General features: G+C 42.6%; 1 protein-coding gene across 2 annotated transcripts in view; it reads left to right on the forward strand.

Annotated features, from left to right (window-relative positions):
* Nucleotides 1–22,361, forward strand: part of RBFOX2 (RNA binding fox-1 homolog 2) — a 535,783-nt gene that overhangs the window by 292,675 nt on the left and 220,747 nt on the right. The window contains exon 1 of one of the 2 annotated variants that reach the window (XM_077452576.1): nt 10,797–11,352. The exons of the other annotated variant lie outside the window; for it this stretch is intronic. Within the exon in view, the coding sequence (XP_077308702.1) occupies nt 11,308–11,352 (45 nt within the window). The 5' untranslated portion in view covers nt 10,797–11,307. Of the gene's footprint in view, nt 1–10,796; nt 11,353–22,361 lie in introns of those variants that run through there. 2 annotated transcript variants of the gene reach the window in all.

The following is a 22,361-nucleotide window of genomic DNA, read 5'->3' on the forward strand; positions in this document are numbered from 1 at the left end:
GAATGGTGGAGCATTTAAGGAGGGGGGGAGAAGATGGGGTGGGGGCAGTGGGGAGATTGCACGCCAAGGTCAGCAGAAGAGGAGTGAAAGTGAGATGTGGATGGGGAAGCAGAGGTAAGCAGTTGTGGAAGAAGACTGAACTGTACATAGCACACCCCTGAGCTCTACACTATGTACATAGAACACCCCTGAACTCGGCACCCTCTGTGTAACCCCCCCCTCCAGAACTCTGCACTCTATACATAATGCACTCTTGATATTTAATGCCCCTTTAAGACAGACCCTCCCACATTGAAAGGTGTGAGTATGGGGGGGGAGTTTTTGTTTTTTTTTGGGGGGGGGGGGGGGTCGTGGTTGAGTTCCTGCACCTATTTTCTGAGAAAAAAGCTCTGCCTATAAGAAACAGATATTCATTGGTGAGTGGCCATGCCTCTGTGTTTGTTGGCTCCATATGCATTGGTGATCAAGCATACATTATCTCACAATAGTGAGTACATCCCTCACATTTTTGTAAATATTTTATTATACCTTTTTATGTGACAACACTGAAGAAATTACACTTTGCTACAATGTAAAGTAGTGAGTGTACAGCTTGTATAAGTGTAAATTTGCTGTCCCCTCAAAATAGCTCAACACACAGCCATTAATGTCTAAACCGCTGGCAACAAAAGTAAGTACACCCCTAAGTGAAAATGTCCAGATCGGCCCAAAGTGTCAATATTTTGTGCGGCCACCATTATTTTTCAGCACTGCCTTAACCCTCTTGGGCATGGAGTTCACCAGAGCTTCACAGGTTGTCACTGGAGTCCTCTTCCACTCCTCCATGAGGACATCACAGAGCTGGTTACATAGTTACATAGTAGGTGAGGTTGAAAAAAGACACAAGTCCAACCTATGTGTGTGATTATATGTCAGTATTACATTGTATAGCCCTGTATGTTTCGGTCATTCAGGTGCTTATCTAATAGTTTCTTGAAACTACCAATGCCCCTCACTGAGACCACTGCCTTTGGAAGGGAATTCCACATCCTTGCTGCTCTTACAGTAAATAACCCTCTACTTAGTTTAAGGTTAAACCTCTTTTCTTCTAATTTTAATGAGCGGCCACGAGTCTTGTTAAACTTCCTTCTGCAAAAAACGTTTTATCCCTATTGTGGAGTCACCAGTATGGTATTTGTATATTGAAATCATATCCCCTCTCAAGCGTTTCTTCTCCAGAGAGAATAAGTTCAGTGCTTGCAACCTTTCTTCATAACTAATATCCTCCAGACCCTTTATTAGCTTTGTACTCGCTCCATTTCCAGTACATCCTTCTTGAGGACTGGTGCCCAGAACTTGACAGCATACTCTAGGTGCAGCCGGACCAGAGTCTTGTAGAGCGGGAGAATTTTCGTTTTATCTCTGGAGTTGATCCCCCTTTTAATGCATGCCAATATTCTGTCTACTTTGTTAGCAGCAGCTTTGCATTGCATGCCACTCCTGAGCCTATCATCTACTAGGACCCCCAGGTCCTTTTTCATCCTAGATTCCGAGAGGTCACCCCCCCGTGTATAGATTGCATTCATATTTTTGCCACCCAAATGCATTATTTTAAATTTTTCTACATTGAACCTCATTTGCCATGTAGTTGCCCACACCATTAATTTGTACAGATCTTTATTCAAGGTTTCCACACCCTGCAAATAAGTTATTGCCCTGCTTAGCTTTGTATCTTCTGAAAATACAGAGATTTAACTGTTCACCCCATCCTCCAGGTTGTTTATGAACAAATTAAATAGGATTGGTCCCAGCACAGAACCCTGGGGGACCCCACTACCCACCCCTGACCATTCCGAGTACTCCTCATTTATCACCACCCTCTGAACTCGCCCTTGTAGCCAGTATTCAATCCATGTACTCACCCTATGGTCCATGCCAACGGACCTTATTTTGTACAGTAAACGTTTATGAGGAACTGTGTCAAATGCTTTTGCAAAATCCAGATACACCACGTCTACGGGCCTTCCTTTATCTAGATGGCAGCTCACCTCTTCATAGAAGGTTAATAGATTGGTTTGGCAAGAACGATTCTTCATGAATCCATGCTGATTACTGCTAATAGCAAATCAAGGTGAGTAGAAAATTCTGGACAGCCGCACTCCAAATGAAATTCCTCGTGTGTTTATTAGAACATCAGGATCACACTGTACATTTCACAGCAAAGTAATACAGAACCAAAAACAGCTGATGATAAATTTCATTTGGAGTGCGGCTGTCCAGAATTTTCTGCTCACCTTGATTTGCTAAATGCATTAGCCAGCACCTGGGGCTCTTCATTTCCTTTAGGAAAAACCTTTTTGTTTCAGCAGACCTATCTGGAGCGGTGGTAACCCCATCTCTTTATCTTGATTACTGCTGATATCGTTCCCATTACTAACATCTTGTATATAGTCCCTTATCATCCCCTCCAAGTTTACATACTATTGATGTTAGGCTAACTGGTCTGTAATTCCCAGGGTTGTATTTTGGGCCCTTTTTAAATATTGGTGCTACATTGGCTTTTCTCCAATCAACTGGTACCATTCCAGTCAGTAGACTGTCAGTAAAAATTACAATGGCCTGGCAATTACTTGACTGAGTTCCCTAAGTACCCTGGGTGCAAGCCATCTGGTCCCGGTGATTTATTAATGTTAAGTTTCCCAAGTGTAATTTTAATTCTGTCCTCTGTTAACCATGGAGGTGCTCCTTGTGATGTGTCATGAGGATAAACACTGCAGTTTTGGTTACTGAAGCCTCCTGATTTCCTTGTGAAGACTGAGGAGAAGAATAAATTCAATACCTTTGCCATCTCCCCATCCTTTGTAACCAGATGTTGTTCCTCATTCTTTATGGGGCCAATATGGTCTGTCCTCCCTTTTCTACTGTTTACATGCTTAAAGAATTTCTTGGGATTTTTTTATGCTCTCCTCCGCTATAGCCGTCCTTATTGCACCCTTACATTACTTGTTGCATTCTTTATACAGTCTGAATTCTGATGATGATCCCTCAACCTTGTATTTTTTGAAGGCCTTCTCCTTTGCTTTCATATGCATTTTTACATTGGAGTTAAGCCATCCAGGACTTTTGTTTGCTCTTTTAAATTTATTACCCAATGGGATGCATTGGCTAATGCCCTTATTTAATATGCTCTTAAAGCAAACCCATCTCTCCTCTGTGTTCTTTGTTCCTAAGATTTTATCCCAATTTATGCCTTCTAGTAAGGTTCGTAGTTTAGGGTTGGCTCTTTTGAAATTCAGTGTCTTTGTATTCCCCTGATGTTTCCTATTTGTGTGATTTATACTGAAGCCAATTGACCTGTGATCGCCGTTACCTAAATTGCCCCGAATTTCCACATCTGTGATCAGGTCTGTGTTGTTGGTATGTGTCCTTCTGTATGTGTCCTTCCGTTTGAGGATGCCCCACAGATGCTCAATAGGGTTTACGTCTAGAGACATGCTTGGCCAGTCCATCACCTTTACCCTTATCTTCTTTACCAAGGCAGGGGTCGTCTTGGAAGTATGTTTGGGGTCGTTATCATGTCAGAATACTGCCCTGCGGCCCAGTCTCCGAGGGACCGGGATCATGCTATGCTTCAGTATGTCACAGTACATGTTAGCTATCATGGTTCCCTCAATGAACTGTAGCTCCCTAGTTCTGGCAGCGCTCATGCAGCCCCAGACCATGACACTCCCACCACCATGCCTGTAGGCAAGACACACTTGTCTTTGTACTCCTCACCTGGTTGCCACCACACACGCTTGATACCATTTGAACCAAATACGTTTATCTTGGTCTCATCAGACCACAGGACATGGATCCAGTAATTGTCTTCAGCAAGCTGTTTTCGAGCTTTCTTGTGCATCATCTTTAGAAGAGGCTTCCTTTTCCATGCAGACCAGTTTGATGTAGTGTGTGGCGTATGGTCTGAGCACTGACAGGCTGACCCCCTACTCCTTCAACCATGCTGGCAGCACTCACATGTCTATTTCCAAAAGACAAACTCTGGAGATGCTGAGCAGGTGCACTCAACTTCTTTGGTTGACCATGGTGAGGCCTGTTCTAAATGGAACTTGTCCTGTTAAATAGCTGTATGGTCTTGGCCACCATGCTGCAGCTCAGTTTCAGTGTTTTGGCAATCTTCTTATAGCCTAGGCTACCTTCATGTAGAGCAACAATTATTTTTTTCAGATCCTCAGAGAGCTCTATGCCATGAGGTCCCATGTTGAACTTCCAGTGACCAGTATGAGAGAGCGAGAGCGATAACACCATATTTAACACACCTCCTCCCCATTCACACCTGAGACCTTGTAACGCTAACGAGTCACATGCCACCTGGGAGGGAAAATGGCTAATCGGGCCCAATTTGGACATTTTCACTTAGGGGTGTACTCACTTTTGTTGCCAGCAGTTTAGACTTTAATGGCTGCGTGTTGAATAATTTTGAGTTGACAGAAAATTGACATTGTTATTCAAGCTGTACACTCACTACTTTACATTGTAGCAAAGTGTTGTTTCTTTAGTGTTGTCACATGAAATATAATATAATAAAATATTTACAAAAATGTGAGGGGTGTACTCACTTTTGTGAGATACTGTACATGGCTCCCTTATTTATTGGTATTCAGTGGTCAGTGCCACCATAACATTGGTGGTTACTGGCTCCGTGCCCATAAATTGGTGGTCACTGGGAGCTTCAATGCTTACGTATTTGAGAAAAGCTGCACTTGTCCCACTTCTGCCTCCTGACTTTTTGCTTGAATGGCAAGCAGTATCTAGATCTGGCATCACCTCTGGCATGACTTTCACAGTGGCATGTTCTGCTGTATGTCAGCATAGCTGGGCACACTGCCATTCAGCAGAAAGTCAAAAGGCAAGGGACTGGTTCAGTGTTTCTCAAGTAAGTAACCATTGAAGATCCGACTAATCACTAATGTTTTGGGGCACTGACCAGTGAACACCAATGTTTCAGTGGCACTGATCACTGAATACCAATGAATATGGGAGCATGTACCATTGAACACCATAGAAAAAGAAGGCACTGAGCTCCAATAAATTTAGGGGTATTCACCAATGTGCACCAATGTTTAAAGGGTCACTCTGCGCCATTCCCCAATGTAAGGGGGCACTTACTCCTGACTACTGCACGCTCCAAGCTGTGCTGTGCATCACAAGTCCTGACCCTTGTACTATATACACTATGTAAAGTACATAATTCTGACCCCTGTATACTATATAATTTATTGTACATTTTATAACCTGAACTGCTTCGATGTACAGTATATGCTATGTAATATATTACATAGTTCTGACTGTTGAACAATAAATGCTTTTTTGTACATTATGTAGCACTGTCTGCTGTACAATATATGGTGTGTTGTTTGTTACATAACCCTTTCAAGAGATGCTGGTTGCAAAGTAGTCTCCAGATATTTTAACAATTTTTTTCTTTAGGCTGGCCATACATTTTACGATTTTCTTGTACAATTTTCCTTTAGATTTACCAAAGCCACAAACCATGAGGTCAAACCTAAATACTTGTAATTTGTATGCAATCAGGTAGGTCCTTACACTACATAGTTGAATGTAATGTATGGCCAACCTTAGGGTAGGCTCAAAGTGTTAACTCCACATTCTGTATCAGCCTTTCTCAACCTTTTCAACACAGAGGAACCCTTGAAATAGTTCTCCAGTCTCGGGGAACCCCTGCTAAAAATTAGAAATCTATAACTCATGATACATTAGTGTGATGGTCAGCGGGAAGAATGGTCCTTACACTTGTGGTCATTGGGAAGAATTACCTCCTTACAGATAGCTAAAAAAATCAATGATGTTGGTGGGAACTTATTCCGAGAGGCAGAAATGGCCCAATGCTGAAGGAACCCCTAGCAACCTCTGGAGGAACCCTAGGGTTCCACGTGACCCTGGTTGAGAATCACTGTTCTGTATTATTCACACAAATCTATCTTCTGGGTGCAGAAAAGCAATTTTCTAAAAATAAATCTTCATTCTAGAGTTTATGTTTGTTGCTTGTGGTACTGTAACTAAGGACTATTTTGTGGGTATAAGAACCGTGGCAAATGTGAGCGGTGTAGACATCAAGTAGGCTTGGGTTCTATTCAGAGGGACTTCATTCACCCTGTATATTTTTTATTTTCTCCTCTTAATATATCTGCTGGGTTGTCCCCATAAAAACATACCCACATGCCCAGTGAATCCAGTGTTGTTCTGCTGTGACTTGCCAAACCTCTGCTGCATGCCGGGAATATGTCATTTGCATATTCCAGGAGGGTTCAGGTGCAAGAGGGTGGAGTGCAGAAAAAAGGATTGTGGAGGGTGGAGTCTTATAGTGATTCAAAGTGCTGAGTTTGAGTGAAGGTCTGCTTTGAAAGCCAACTACAGGGAACCTAAAAATTCCTCCTTTCAGTCGGCACTGCAAGGGGAGGACTGCTCGTTTAATCTATGGGTCAGTAAAAGCACTTTTACATACCTGATCCTCCACTCACTTGGTAGACGACACTCCCTCATGCTCCAGCAGTGGACTGTCCCTTAGTTGTCCCAGCAATTATCTTGATGACATCAGGGGACCTTAGACTGCCAGAACATGGGGGAGAATAGGGTTCAGGAACTGGTCTAGCAGTGCAGTGGAGCAGACGATCGGGTAGATGAATATGTTTTTCCAAATCCACTAGACAGAAACAAGCAGTTAATCTTTTCACTGCGGGTGCAGCGCTACTGCAAAAGAGAATTTTTAGGCATCCTTCAGCTTTAACCATTCCCACTGTACCATCTGGTGATGCCCACCTACACACTGCAGAATTATCTCCTCAGTCATTCACAATCTCAGCAATGTTCATGCTCACAGTGCAGGTTTCCTTTAAACTCTCCCATCTGTCTAGCAGTTCCTTGTAGAAAGTGCACATCCCATCATCACTATCCCTGACCTGGTAGAGTTGTGAAGTGTTCTATTGGATTTTCAAATATAGCGGATCTTAGTAATAAGAAAAGAGCCTGAGCCTGACAAAACTCACTGCAGCACAGGCTCAATGGACCAAGAGAGTGGCTATTCCCATTAAAAAGAAAGTCGTTATTCACAAGTCATATATGGTTTGAGTTGGCAGAGGTCGGTGATGCAGAGCAGAGATGACACCATAAAATATAGTTATTGATCTGTCTTAATCTGCATCTCCAAGTCCATTAATTTAACACCTGCATTGCTGTATTCATAGTGGCTTGGCTTCTCTCCTGATCTCCTATAGTGAATAGGCCAGAATGGCCCTGTTATTATAGCAGACCTTGCCTGGCAGCTCTGATCATTGGATTGATGTAGGTGTGGGGTGAGTACCCTATAGATTATGAGTGACAGGCTGTGCTCTTATGTAACAGTATTGGAGTTTGTATCATTATGAATCACAGCAGATATGTATTGGTTGGTCAGATCCTTGGATTATGGGGTGAGTACCCTATAGATTATAAGTGACAGGCTGTGCTCTTATGAAATGGTATAGTGTACTGAGAAGCTGTGTATAGGTGACAAGTTTTTCTCATGATTTATCACAGTAAATCTTTATAAACTGGTCTGATGATTGGGTTGTGGGGTGGGCACCCTATAGAAGATAAGTGACATGCTGTGCTCTTTAATAATGGTATAGTTAGTGTATAGGTGACAATTAGCGTTAGTATCATGATGTGTCACAGCAGATCTTTATTGGTTGGTCTGATCGTTGGGTTGTAGGGTGAGCACCCTATAGATGATAAGTGACGTGCTGCGCTCTTTAAGAATGGTATAGTATATATGTGACAATTAGCGTTAGTATCATGATGTATCACAGCAGATCTTTATTGGTTGGTCTGATTGTTGGGTTGTGGGGTGAGCACCCTATAGAAGATAAGCGACATACTGTGCTCTTTAATAATGGTATAGTGCAGGGGTGCGCAAACAGTGGCCCGCGGAGCCCTCTAATGTGGTCTTCGGCCTCCTGCTCTAAGATGGTAGGTTGGCAAGCCTACCTACCATCCCAGAGCAGCAGGTTGCTGACCCACCATCCCAGAGCAGCAATTTTGTGAATGAAGCCACTGGTAGTGCAAGCAAGTGGCTGTGGAGCACAGCCACATAAGCCAATGCTTTCTGTATAGTGCCCACTCCTGTCACAGGTGGAGTGATACCAAATGCATTTCGCCTAGGACAGCAACAGCCAGCGATACCAGAATGGAAGATGGTTATTAAATGTAAGTTTACTACTAAATTCACAGTATATATGGATATATCTGTTTTGCAGTGGTTACTGGGCTGCTTTCAAACTGATCTGCAGGTGCAGTGCAGCTGCGGGTTACCTGAATTGAGCCATAGACTTCTGTTATTACCAACAGGTTTGTTGCGCCTTCAGAAAGTGCGCCAAACTTGCTAGATATAACAGGAGTTTACGGGAAAGTGCAGCTAACCTGCAGAAAATCCACAGGTTCACTGCGCTGCCCCTGCAGTTTGGGCAAATCGCAGCTCATCAGTGTGAAATCAGCCTTAGGCCCCTTTCACATGATTGGTCCGACCCAATCGGACTTACTATTCATCTCTAAGGAGCAGCAGATGTAAACGGACTTGTGTCTGTTTACACTCGTCTACCTAAAAAAAATAGAAAGGGATCTTCCCCTTCCATCTGGGCGAATCGGATTGGATCAGAGGGCCCACAGAGCAGAGTGAGCTGTGTCAGTGGACACGGACCTGTCATCCTCCCGCTCCACTCATTGTGGCCCGCCACCAGTTACCAATTCACTTAAGTGGCCCTCGCTCTTCAAAAGGTTGGGCACCCCTGGTATAGTGTATATGTGACCATTACAGTTAGTATCATGATGTATCACAGCACATTTTTATTAGCTGGTCTGATCATTGGGTTGTGGGGTGAGCACCCTATAGATAAGTGACAGGATGTGCTCTTATGGAATGGTATATGTACTGAAGATCTGTGTATAGGTGAATAGATTTCTCATGATGTATCACAGCAGATCTTTAATAACTAGTCTGATCATTGGGTTGTGGGGTGAGCACCCCATAGATGATAAGTGGGGTGCTGTGCTCTTTAATAAAGGCATAGTGTATAGGTGACAATTGGCGTTTGTATCATTATGAATCACAGCAGATCTTTAATGGTTGGTCTGATCATTGGGATGTGGAGTGAGTACACTATAGTATTATTATGACAATGTGTGCTCTTATGGAATGGTATAGTGTATAGGTGACAAGTTTGTATCAGATTTTTATTAGCTAGTTTGATCATTGGATTGTGGGTGAGTGCCCTATAGATAAGTGACAGGCTGTGCTCTTATGGAATGGTATGGTGTATAGGTGACAATCATAGTGAGTGGTGGATGGTGATGAGATAAAGCTGCTCCGGGAAATGCTGAGCTGTCCAGTCCAGATGTGGAGTATTGATTGTCAGTCGTGGAGAAGATGCAGTCTACTTCCTGGGCTGGATGTGTACTATGATCAGAACATAAATAAAGGCTGTGCTGTGTGATATGTACTCTGTGCTGTGTGATATGATGTGTGCTGTGTGTTGTGTGATATGTGATATGTACTCTGTGCTGTGTGATATGTACTCTGTGCTGTGTGTTGTGTGATATGATGTGTGCTGTGTGTTGTATGATATGTGATATGTACTCTGTGCTGTGTGATATGATGTGTGTTGTGTGCTATGTGTTGTGTGATATGTGATATGTGTTGTGTGCTGTGTGCAATGTGTTGGGTACTGTGTGTTCTGTGCTTCGTGATATGTACTGTATGACGTGTGTTGTGTGCTATGTGTTGTGTGATATGATGTGTGCTGTGTGCTATGTGCTGCGTGATGTGTGTTGTGTGCTGTGATGTGTATTGTATGTTGCGTGTCCCCTGTACACTATCATGATGTGTTGTTGTATGTTGTGTGATGTGTGCTATGTGTTGGGTACTGTATGTTGTGTTTGCCCTGTACACTATGATGGCGTGTTGTTGTGTGATGTGTACTGTATGTTGTATGTCCCCTGTAAACTATGATGCTGTGTTGTTGTGTGATGTGTACTGCATGTTGTGTGTCCCCTGTACACTAGGATGGCGTGTTATTGTGTGATGTGTACTGTATGTTGTGTGTGCCCTGTACTCTATGATGGCGTGTTGTTGTGTGATGTGTACTGTATGTGTTGTTGTGTGATGTGTACTGTATGTTATGTGTCCCCTGTACACTATGATGGCGTGTTGTTGTGTGATGTGTACTGTATTTGTTGTTGTGTACTGTATGTTGTGTGTCCCCTGTACACTATGATGGCGTGTTGTGTGATGTGTACTGTATGTTGTGTGTCCCCTGTACACTATGATGGCGTGTTGTGTGATGTGTACTGTATGTTGTGTCCCCGGTACACTATGATGGGTGTTGTGGTGTGATGATAACACACCTGTCCCTGTCTGTCACTGGGATTCCAATATAAGGTCCGGTCACGCTTAATCCCGGGAGTTTGAGTGGAACAGCTGACAGGGGGAGGGGAGGGATCGGTTTTGTGTGTCTCTCCCCTTTGTCGCCCCAGTGCCCTCAGCAGCTGTCAGTGGATGGGGGATGGGGGGATGGGGGGGACACTTTCTCCAGGAGTTGTGATTGAACGTAGAGAGGTGTAAGGCTGCAGAGAGGAGCTCCTGTCCTCCTCCACCCTCCTCTCCTCCTCCTCCATCCCTCCCTCATCCCTCCCTCTATGTGCCTCTCAGGCACACGCATGGCCATAGGGGATCGTGTTGTGTGATCGAGCCACCTGTCCCCCTCACCTCCCCCTCCACCCATCCTGACCCCCTCCTCCTCCTCCTCCTCCTCCTCTCTGCCCAGCTGTCCCGCACCCATCCAGCCTGTCCCGATCGCCTCGTCTCTCCCAAATTCTTTTGGCAGACGCTGCAGCTGAAGAGCCTCCTGAGCCTCCTTTCTTCTTCTCTCCTCATCCACACATGTGCCCAGCTTTCCCTTCTCTCACACCACTTTGTCATCCTTTCCTGGGCACCTACCTTCCCAGGTAGATCTCCTTCTGGTCACCTACCTTGCTAGTGAGAGCTTTTCCTGGGCACCTACCTTCCCTGGTAGATCTTTTTCTGGTCACCTACCTTCCCAGTGAGAGCCTTTCCTGGGCACCTACCTTCCCTGTGGGACCCTTTCCTGGTGACCTGCCCTTTCGTGGTCACCTACCTCCCCAGGGAGATCCTTTCCTGGTCACCTACCTTCCCTGGGCTCTGTGAAAGTGGACACGACACCGAGGAGGATCGCTGCTCACAGAGTGGCCTCTGACATGTTTGGGGTGTACTGCATGGAGTATCCCTATCCAGTTGTACAGGTAATCCTAACATACATTCACTTTCTATGCTTGTTTATTTGTTTCTTTCTGATCTCTGCGATGGAACTTTGTGATTGTGTGGTAGGTTGTATTGTCCACCGATTGGCCTCCTTGTCCTCCTCGTCTATAATAACGTTTACTTGTATGGCTCTCCCCCTAGTAGAAGTGGCATGTCCCCAGCCGTCAGACATGTCAAATGATCATTCCTCCTGGCAGATCAGCGCTCTTCAATTAATGGCAGTGATTTTATATGCAATCGTATAGTCAAAAGATTTATTGTCTGAAAAAAAAAAAGATGCGCCGTACACTTAAGCTCACCACACACAGTACAATCTGATTGTAAACTCTCCTTTAGCTCTACCTACAAATATGTGGCACAAGGGCCCACCTGATTGGATATAAATGAAATGGATACATTAGGTAGGCCCTCGCATTACATCTTTGTGGTAGATTTAAATTTGATTGTATGGTCAGATGTAACGTGTATGGTGACCCTTCGTATTATCTACTTTAATGTGATCGGGTTCTTTCATCCAGACTGATCAGAATCATTTTGATAACATCGGTGTTGCTGAAAATCAATCGATAACACAGTATGTGTCTTTTCATAGATCCGATCATATTATCTGATTCTGGGGGAAGAAATCGTTCAAATCAGATCGTGACTTTGTGTGGAATATTTATAGCTCCTGCATATGTTTTTAAAGTTGGATCCGGTTTCATGATTCTAAATTAAGTTTTTGACAAAATGTGTACCCATAAAAGGTTGGTACTGCCAATAACGTCACTTTACTGGCAGTTTGACTCCTTATTCCATGGACTCTCCCTTTTATATAAAGGCCGTCATTATTTAATATGGTTGTGTTACAAGACGTCAACAGGCCCAAATGATGCAAATATATTGTGTATTAATAGTACAGATAATGATTGATTGTACAGCCTGATGGGTGACAGTGACATCTCGGTGGCAAGCCTGACTGTAACCTAACCCTGCAGAATGTCTTGGGAATGGGATATGTTTCTGCAGGTCTTCGTTTTCATCAGATTGTCCTTGAATACTGCCGTCCTCTGTAGGGTCACAAGGCACATGTCTATGGCTACCCACGGACATTAGATCATAGTCGCCTGGTCGGGCACTTTTCAGACTAATCGGTGATGAGCTCATATCTGTGGGTGTTCTTTGAGATGATTGGCCACCCACCGGATGTTAATGGAGAGACAGTTGGCTGTGCCGGTTAGGAAACCTCATTGCCGCTCTTCACTTTGATAAGCTGGCGGTTACCCTTTTCCCTCACGCTCTATATAAATATATATACATATATATATATATATATATATATATATATATATATATATATATATATATATGTATGTATATATATATATATATACCGTATATATCTCACTTATAGACTGTGGTGGGCCTAACTGACGTATTTAGGGCCCAATGCAGCACTCGTGCCAGAGCTTGCCCTGTATGGTTGGATTGCGTTGATTGACCACTCTTTATTTCCTATAGGCAGCCACTCTATCTATCTATCTATCTATCTATCTATCTATCTATCTATCTATCTATCTATCTATCTATCTATCTATCTATCTATCTATCTATCTATCCATACAGTATCTATAGAGCCTTGAAGCAAGCACATCTAGGCTGGATTCACATATTGCGTTGACGTGCGTTATTTCAACACATAGCACTGAATTGCCGTTTATTTTGTTCAAAGCAGGAGCCAAAAATACATTAATTTATTTGATGCCCTCTGCCGCAAGCTTTTATACATTGTACCAATGCAGCATATTTTTACAAAGTGCACACCAGTGCAGCGTATCGCTTTGAGCGGGGCCTATTGGAAGCAATGGATTCCAGCTTGTCGTTGCATTGGGCCTGTGTTTTAGGGCCAAAATAACAGAGCAGAGCTACTTTGGCATGACGTTACATAACCACAGAGAGAGGTTATAACCACAATAGTGGGTGTAATCTTTATAAACACGTTATATTACATATATGTACGTGTGTTTGTGTATCAGTAGAACAATGTGTAATGCACTACCCCGCCTGCAGGCTTGATCCTAAGACATTTACCCAATTCAAAAAGAGAGAAAGAAGGATCCTATCAAAGCAAGCCTCACTACCAGTGTTCATGTCCATCTACATAGTGCTATTTTTAACACAAAATTTCACACAAGTGACATTACCCCATAAAAAACATCTAAAAACACATCACACAGTAATAAATCTCCCCCCACCCCTAATAGTATGAATCTGTTACAATAACAATATTGCATTTATATAAATCCCATTGGGGGATTTAGAGGGGTTATCCTCACTAGGGGACCTAGGCCTTAATTTCCACTAAATAAAATGCATAAATGTTATACAAATAACTACATAGAGGCAGCATTAAGGCCCTTTCACACGATTGGACCGATCGGGTCCACCTGTCAGTTTTTTAGGTGGACCCAATCGCACCATCCATTGCTCTCTATGGAGCAGCGAGTGTCAATGGACATGTGTCTGTTCATACCCACCAACACCCAATCCAATCCTATCCACCAAAAACAGACAGATGGGTGATCCATTCCCTGTCCAACTGGTGGTTCGGAGCGGATGGCCTTCAGGTGTAAATGGACAGACAGTTTGTTTCCATTCGATGCCCATAGAGGAGAGTGGGCAGTGTTTGTGTTCACTCTGCATAAGCGGAGAAGACATGGACAAGCCATCTGCCTGTTTGTCCACCCAATGTGAAAGGGGCCTTATTCTACCCACTTTCTGTGACCCCAGACCGTTGTGGACACACACCCTGGGAGTCCAGCATGGGCTCACAGGAGAATGCTGTATGGGATGGAGCTCACACATCATAACCTGACCACTGTGCTGTCACTTAGGTTGATTGGCAGGAAGAAAGCTATATTTAATGGAAGTGTGCTTGAGAATTGTTAGGGAGGGTGAAGGCTTGGGGGGAGGGGAGCCAGAATTGGGCTGTAAGAATGACTTCATGTGATGTTCTGTGCATTGAGGGCGGCTTTACACTGGTGTAATGCTGTAGAATGCATTGACGTGTTGAGGAATACATTCAGTATGCTTAAATTGAGCCTTGCAAGGCAATACATCAAATGCGGCATGATGGCTCTTTCCAACACATTGTAACACAGCAGTGAGAATGAGCTCTATGGGAAATATTGCTTATTCTTTTGTCCATGCACTTTGCCGAAAATTGGAAATGTTACATAACATACATAGTTATATAGCTGAAGTTGAAAAAAGACACAGGTCCATCTAGTTCAACCAATAGAAAAAACCCAAGCAAATAGAAAACCTCCGTATACACAATCCTATACCCACACTTGTCCCAGAGGATGGCAGAAAAAAACAATAAAGCATGATTCACTTTGCTCTAGTAGGGAAACAATTCCTTGGTGAGACCACAGGAGGCAGTTGGATATTCCCTGGAACAATTACCCCTGGTGTTATTACCTGTAAGGCCTCATGTACAGAGGGTGTTAAAAACGCCACTTTTAGAAGCATTTTGTGTTTTTACAGCTTTTACTGTGAACAAGTGGAAAGTGTGAAAATACACATCATAGGGATTGTTTGGACATTTCAATTTGGACACATGCTTAGATTTTTAAATTTTTTGCACAATTTATTTAAGTTTTTTGCACACGCTTGTGTGTTTTTGTTTATTTACAGATCACATTGCGACATTTTGAGAAACACTTTGGTTGCACAGTGTGGTTCTGTATTTACTGATGTGAGTTTGGGGTTCTTATTGTAGCAGCAGTGAAAAGAATTGGAACACACTAAAGCTTCGTACACACAATTGGATTTTCCAATGGGAATTGTGTGAGGACAGGCTGTTGGCGGAAAATGCAACCGTTTGTACGCTCCATCGGACAATTGTCAGATTGTCCATGGACAGATGTTGGATGGCAGGCTTTAAAATTTTCCGCGGGCATATGTCTGTTGTCAGATTTTCTGAGCGTGTGTACACAAGTCTGTTGGACAAAAGTCCAAAGTACAAGCACGCATGCTTGGAAGCAAGGACAAGCCTGAAGCAGTCGGCCTTGTAAATTAGCATTCATAATGGAGAATTAACATTCATGTCCCGGCAAATTATGGAATCTCGAAATGCAGCGCACAATTCTCTTCTCCTTTAGGCTGGATTCACACCTATGCAGTTTTGGTGCTTTTTGCATTTTGCAGATTTGCACTACAGGCCATTTACCATGGTCTCCTATAGAACATGTTCTGTAGTGTAAATCTGCAAAATGCAAAAAGCACAAAAAATGCATAGGTGTGAATCAGGCCTTAATGGGATAATGAAGCTGCTTTGCTGGTGATACTGATGGAGTTATGGCAAACAAGTTTTCAAAGGCTTTTTTTTTCTAGTGATCTCAAGAATAATATTATTATGCTTGTTATTTGTTTTTGGTGCAAGTTACCACAACACCATTATCATGTAGTTTTTAAGATCAAAGATACAACTATGTTGGTGTCCCTTGTTAATGTTAAATTATATATTTTTTTTATGTAACTGCCTACTCCCAAACTGTCCTTTGAAGTAAAACACATAGCCAAGTATTATTCTCCACAATTGTTTTAATGTGCATTAAAATTAGACATGCTATCTTCCAATAGAACTTAATCAAAAAGTGCATTCTATGCATCCAAAAATATAGAAAATATACCAAATCAAATCATTATTCAACCAAAAAATAAAATAAAAGCCTCATGCATGTGTCCTGCTTCTTAATATAGGGGGTTAACAATACCAAGAGTTGTTGAAAGCTTGAGTCTGTCATCAGGAGATAATTCCAAAAATCATCCAGATTATTCCCCTGAAGCTCCCGCAGCAAAGGCATATGACGTACTTGGTCACGATTAATAAAGCAGACAATTTTTGGTCCAAGAAATCCTCCTCCTCCTGTTCCTGGACTGGATTTGGGTCAAAGCAATAACTCCAAGACCAATAATAAATAACACATTATCTCCACCGATTCCGCAACATGTCTGGTTGTCGAACGGCTGTTCAGATACGAACTCAAAAATGTGAAATTAAAAGCACGGATCAACACTCACCAAACTTCTACTAACACGAAATTAGCAGAAGGAGCCCAAAGGGTAGCACTAAAGAGCTGGGAAACCACATAGTACGTCACTACGTTCGTGTTTGTTGGCCGACAATTGTGTGCCGTTTGTATGCAAGACAAATTTGGGGCCAACGCCCTTCAGACAATAGTCTGCGGAAAATCCGATCATTTGTACGAGCTGTAAGAGTTCATTTATTTCAGGGGATTTTTTGAGAATAATTTATTACTGATTAGTTATTATTTTGTATACACGTCATTTTAGTGCAGAGTAAAGTGCTTATAGAAAATGGGCATTATGAACGAGCACTAAAGGAAATCTGTAATGAAAGAAATATAAGTTCTGAATTTCCTATCACCTTGACTTCACTGATTTCTGAGTCGCTGCATCAAAAACATATGTAGATTAGGGAGTCTGCATTTATCCTGCACAAACTTGATGCATGCTAGTTCCAGGTAAGGGACTCAGAAAGTATTGAAATTGGAGAAAACTCAATGCAACCCCCTGTTTGGGCAGAACTTTGGCTTGTTAACGACTTGTTAAAACCGAATAAAAACAATTGAAAGAGAAACTGGAGACAACTTGGAGCTGGAGATTGGCAATGGCAGTGCGTGTGACAGGAAAGCAGGTTTCCTTTAAGTGCTAGTTCACACCAGGTGCAGTCCATTGTGCTTTTTTCTGCACTAAGGCCTGATTCACACCTATGCATTTTTATTGCTTTTTGCATTTTGCAGATTTGCACTACAGAACGCGTTCCATAGGAAACCATGTTAAATGGACTGTAGTGCAAATCTGCAAAATGCACTAAAACTGCATATATGTGAATCCAGCCTTAAAATGCATGCACAGTGTTTTCCATGTATTCAATGGCTCTAGTTCACATCGGTGCAGTCATTTCCAGCCAGTTTTCAGGCAGTTTCTGGTGCAGAAAAAAAAGTAGAGCATGCTGCATTTTTTTCTGCACAGACTGTACTGGAATATAACAAATTGTATCAAAAACACAACTGCGTTGGAACTGCGTGTGGTGTGAACTGTAAGCGAAAACTGATCTGGAACGTATCCGGAGTGCATTTTTGTGGTGTGAACTGGCCGTGAAATGCACGCACTGTGTTTTCCATGTATTCCAATGGCTCTAGTTCATACCAGTGCAGTCAGCTTCAGTCAGTCTCCGGTTAGTTTCTGCACCGGTGTGAACTAGAGCCATTGTAATACATGGGAAAACACTGCGCATGCATTTTTAGTGCAGAAAAAAAGCGCACGGAACTGCATCTGGTGTGAACTGGCCCTAAAGGTTTCTTTTAAAATGACATATGTGCATTAAACTGATAATAAATTAGATTTAAATTCAAAGCCTAAGGCTGGATTCACACCTATGCATTTTTTGTGCTTTTTGCATTTTGTAGATTTGTGCTACAGAACGTGTTCCATAGGAAACCATGGTAAATGGACTGTAGTGCAAATCTGCAAAATGCAAAAAGCACTAAAAATTCATAGGTGTGAATCCAGCCTTATGGCCCGTTTACACCAGAACAGGGTGTAGAAAACCCACGTTCCTCTGCATGTCTCCCATGCCACGTTCAAAATGCACTGCAGTTAAGATGTGCAGAGGGTGTCAATGTTACATTAATAACGACCCAAATGCAGGTCGCTAACCCAGTGCATTTGCCTGCACCGGATCACATGGTACAGCATGCATTACTTTTTCTGTAGTCTGGTGCCATTCAAATTGCACCGCACTGAACCACATGTGCAATTCCTGGTGTGAACCAACCCTACATCAAATATTTAAAATTGGCCCACTCCCCCAGAAAATAAAGGATATATTGCTAATTTTTCTAGAAGATGATCTGACACAGAGTAATACTGACCTTAATCCACCCTTAATTCTCCCTGTGCTCTTGTTGTGATGACTGGTCTCCCAAAGCCGCTATACTTACTGTTCTTTGGCCACTCTTGTTGCCACTTCATACAAATGTCATCATGTACAATGAGTACCAGCAGCCACATCCCATTCTAATGTCATGCTCCTGGTCCTGCATTGTATGAGATGACAAAGCAGTGCCCATCCACATTATGAGCTACAGAGCAGAGAAACAGTCCACTGGCTGTCATGGGACCATTAGAGGAATGTTATATTCTATATACAGTATAATGTAACATGTATTTTGGTTCTAAAGCTTTAACAAGCGGTGGCACAGTGGTGTAGTGGGTAGCACTCTTGCCTAGCATTGGCTCAAATCCCAACCACAACACTACCTGCCTGGAGTTTGCATGTTCTCCCTGTGCCTGCGTGGGTTTCCTCCGGGTACTCTGGTTTCCTCCCACACTTCAAAGACATGCAGGTAGGTTAATTGGCTTCTGTCTATAAATTGGCACTAGTATATGAATGGGGACCTGGGATTGTGGGCTCCTTGAGGGTAGGGACCGATGTGAGTGTGCAATGTATGTGTGGAGCGCAGAATTGACGTCACTATATGGGTACCTTAAATAAATAATAATATATAGATGAGCATCTTAATAAGACGCATTGTATAGGGGTAGGGACAATTGTAGACACACTCAGGTTGGACTGGTGCCTTTATTCAGCCTTACTAACCATGTAACTATGTAACAACAAGCTTGTACATATATGTTTTAAACTAAATAAACAGTTGGCTCCTAAAACCAAATAGTGGTCAGGGAGCATTAGGAATAAGTGATGGGCTCTACATTTCCACGTGTCTTGGACACCCTTGTATCTTGGACATACAGAAAGTACACTAAGGTTGCCAGTTAGGAAATATTATATACTGTCATAAAAAATGCAGACACAGTTGTCAGTAAAGTCCATGATCAAAAATAGGGCCATTAAAAAATACAATGTTTTCTACACTAGAGTATTGGTAAATTACAATGTTTTTATCTAAACTTGATGCACAATTGAAAATATATTTAATAATGGTCTCAGGAACAAAGGGGTGAGCTCTGTATATCACACTGTTCTGTAATGTGTGATGTCAACATAGTAAGTCATTTCGCCTTTTGCATTAACAAGTAACATGTTAATATAGAATGTCATTACTAAAGTGTTACTGCTTAAGGACCGCTGCCAAAAATCAGAACATTTTATCATTGTGGGTGCTAAAAGATTTGCTATGGTAATATGCCTTTAAAGGTTTTAAGCTCTCTGTGATTTTTTTGGCGGAGTGAACAAATTTACACACATACACGCGTGTTTATCCACGTAAATTATGCTCATACGACAAATGCAGCTTTGGGCATTTTTTATGCCCCTGAAGGCTGCACACAAATACACACATAAACACCTGCATGTGTAGGCCCACAAAAACAAACAGCTGTTTTCATAGGCATAAAAAAAAAAAAGAAGTCAGACGCCCTTAACAGTGGCATTTTTTTTTGTCCCTCTGTATAAGTCCTTTAAAAGCGGTCAGGTTCCAACTGGGGAGACTCATCCCCTGTATTTGTCTGGTTCTTTGGTAAAGAAGTTTTGGAATGGTCACAGGAACAGGGGACAAGGGGGAATCTCTTAGTAAGGACATCAGTTCTGGTGACAAAGGAAGGAGATTTCTCCTCGCTTTGTAGAAAAGTCTTCTTGCTTCCTATTCTGTTTCTGGGACGAGAAGTGCAGAGAAATCTTGCCTACAGGACACAACAAAAGAATCCTGATTTTTAATCATTCCTTAGACTCTGAAAAACCTAAAAGAAAAAGTTTTGGCGTTACAAACATTTTAAACTAAACACTTTTAAATGTAATTATTTTTTTTTTTTATATATGGCTTAGTAGGTGAAATTATGTAAAAAAAAATAGCATTGATTGCAATACCTGTTCTCAGCCAATGTCCTCTGCAGGCATACTGCTCCCTAATATAGCACTGTTCTCCTTCTAGTGTGCGTGGTGCCCAGGAGCCTACAACCCATATAATGTGAGGCCAGGTATTAATGGGCAAACCCCCTGGGGCAAGTCATCACTCTGGCTTGGGCTCACATTATTCCTGGATAGAAAGGCACTCACGTAAGTACCCTACTGTCCAAGAATAAGGACCACCCACCACAACAGAAAAGGGGGGACCTATGATGTTACCAGAACATCCGCAGGACAGCAGAAAAAAAGTATGAAGGGATTTTAACAAATAAGTGGCTGGAGAGGGGAGAGTGCGCGAGTGGGGTAAGCAAAAAGCTGGAGTTGGGCTTTGTAATTGAACAGTTGAATTGATGTGGCTGTCTGTAAGGCTTTATGCACACTGGGTGTGAAAAATTGCACTTTTAATGGTGTGTTAGCCTAAGACCCCATACACACTATACAACTTTTGTTGTCTGATTTTCTTCAGATTTACCAAAACCATATAGTGCAAGGGTCTGCCTGATTGCATACAAATTGAAACTCTTAAGGTTTGACCTCATATTATATGGGTTTGGTAAATCCGAAGGAAAAAAATCTATAGAAAATTGTATAGCGTGTATCCAGCTTAAGTGTCTTTACATACATAGGTGTTTACGGGAATTTAGAGGCAGGATTGTTTAGAGCAGGGGTCTGCAAACCTTCTAAACAAAGGACCAGTTTACTGTCCTTCAGACTTTGGAGGTGCCGTACTGTGGTCACCAGGAGTAAAAAATGTCCCATTATCAGTTGAAGTAAACAATGCCCTATCTTTGGTGTTATAGAGAACAATTGTTCCCCAACGTTTGTGTCAGTAAGTGGAATCTTGCCCCATCATTAGTGTCTTTGGTAAGAATTGTACCTTATCTTTGGTTTCATTGGGCCCCATTGTTGGTGTCATTGGTAGGAATTGTGCCCCATCATTGGTACTATTGGGATGAATTATGCTGCATCATTTGTGTCATTGGGAGGAATTGTGCCCCGTTGTTGGTGTCATTGGTAGGAATTGTGCCCCATCATTGGTACTATTGGGAGGAATTATGCTGCATCATTTGTGTCATTGGGAGGAATTGTGCCCCGTTGTTGGTGTCATTGGTATGAATTGTGCCCTATCGTTGGTGTCATTGGTATGAATTGTGCCCTATCGTTGGTGTCATTGGGAGGAATTGTGCCCCATGGTTTTTGTCATTGGGAGGATTTGTGCCCCATTGTTGGTACCATTGGGAGGAATTGTGCCCCATCTTTGGTATCATTGGGAGGAATTGTGCCCCATCGTTGTTGTCAGTGACCTAAGGACCAGATAAAAGCAAGTACAGGGCTACATCTGGCCCCCTGGCCACAGTTTGGAGACCACTGGTTTAGAGGCAGAAAAAAAAAACATAATTTGTATGTTCATGAGAGGAGCCAAATGCACATAAACGCATGTAAATGTGTACACCTAAGCGTTTGGTGTTTTTAGCGCTTAGGCATTCTTCCATTTCAGTTGCTAGATTCATTTATTATTCTAGCCTATGAAATTAATGAACGCCCAAACACGTAATGCGCCTAAACACGTTTGCAGGCGTGCTTTTAATGCTGCTTTTCTCCTGTTAGTAAAAACAGGCATTTAGAAGAGCTGAGAAAATGTCCAGTATGTATGAAACCTAAAGCTACCTGATCATTTATGGTGGGCATGCACCCCCTCCCCCCTCCTGGTGTCCTCGTGGCTACTGTGTAAGCCCAGTACCACTGCAATGGCACTCAGGAATGAGAGTTAGGCCGCGTACACACGGGCGGATTGTCTGTCCAACTTAGTCCGCTGAACCGTGTTTCAGCGGACAATCCGCTCGTGTGTGGGCTTCAGCGGACTTTTTCAGCGGACAATCTGACGAACAAAGTCTTACGGAATTTCCGTAAGACAGTCCGTTCAAACTTGGTTTTGTCCGTCCAAACTTGGTTTCAGCGGACAGTTAGCTCGTGTGTAGGCAAGTTGGACGGACTAAGTATGGCGCATGCTCAGAAAGGATTTACACGGCCGAAGGTTGCATTGCAGTGTAT

This window comes from Lithobates pipiens, unplaced genomic scaffold, assembly GCF_037356315.1.
Source record: "Lithobates pipiens isolate NorthernLeopardFrog02 unplaced genomic scaffold, aLitPip1_a1.2 Scaffold_23, whole genome shotgun sequence".
NCBI classification, from domain to species: Eukaryota; Metazoa; Chordata; class Amphibia; order Anura; family Ranidae; genus Lithobates; species Lithobates pipiens.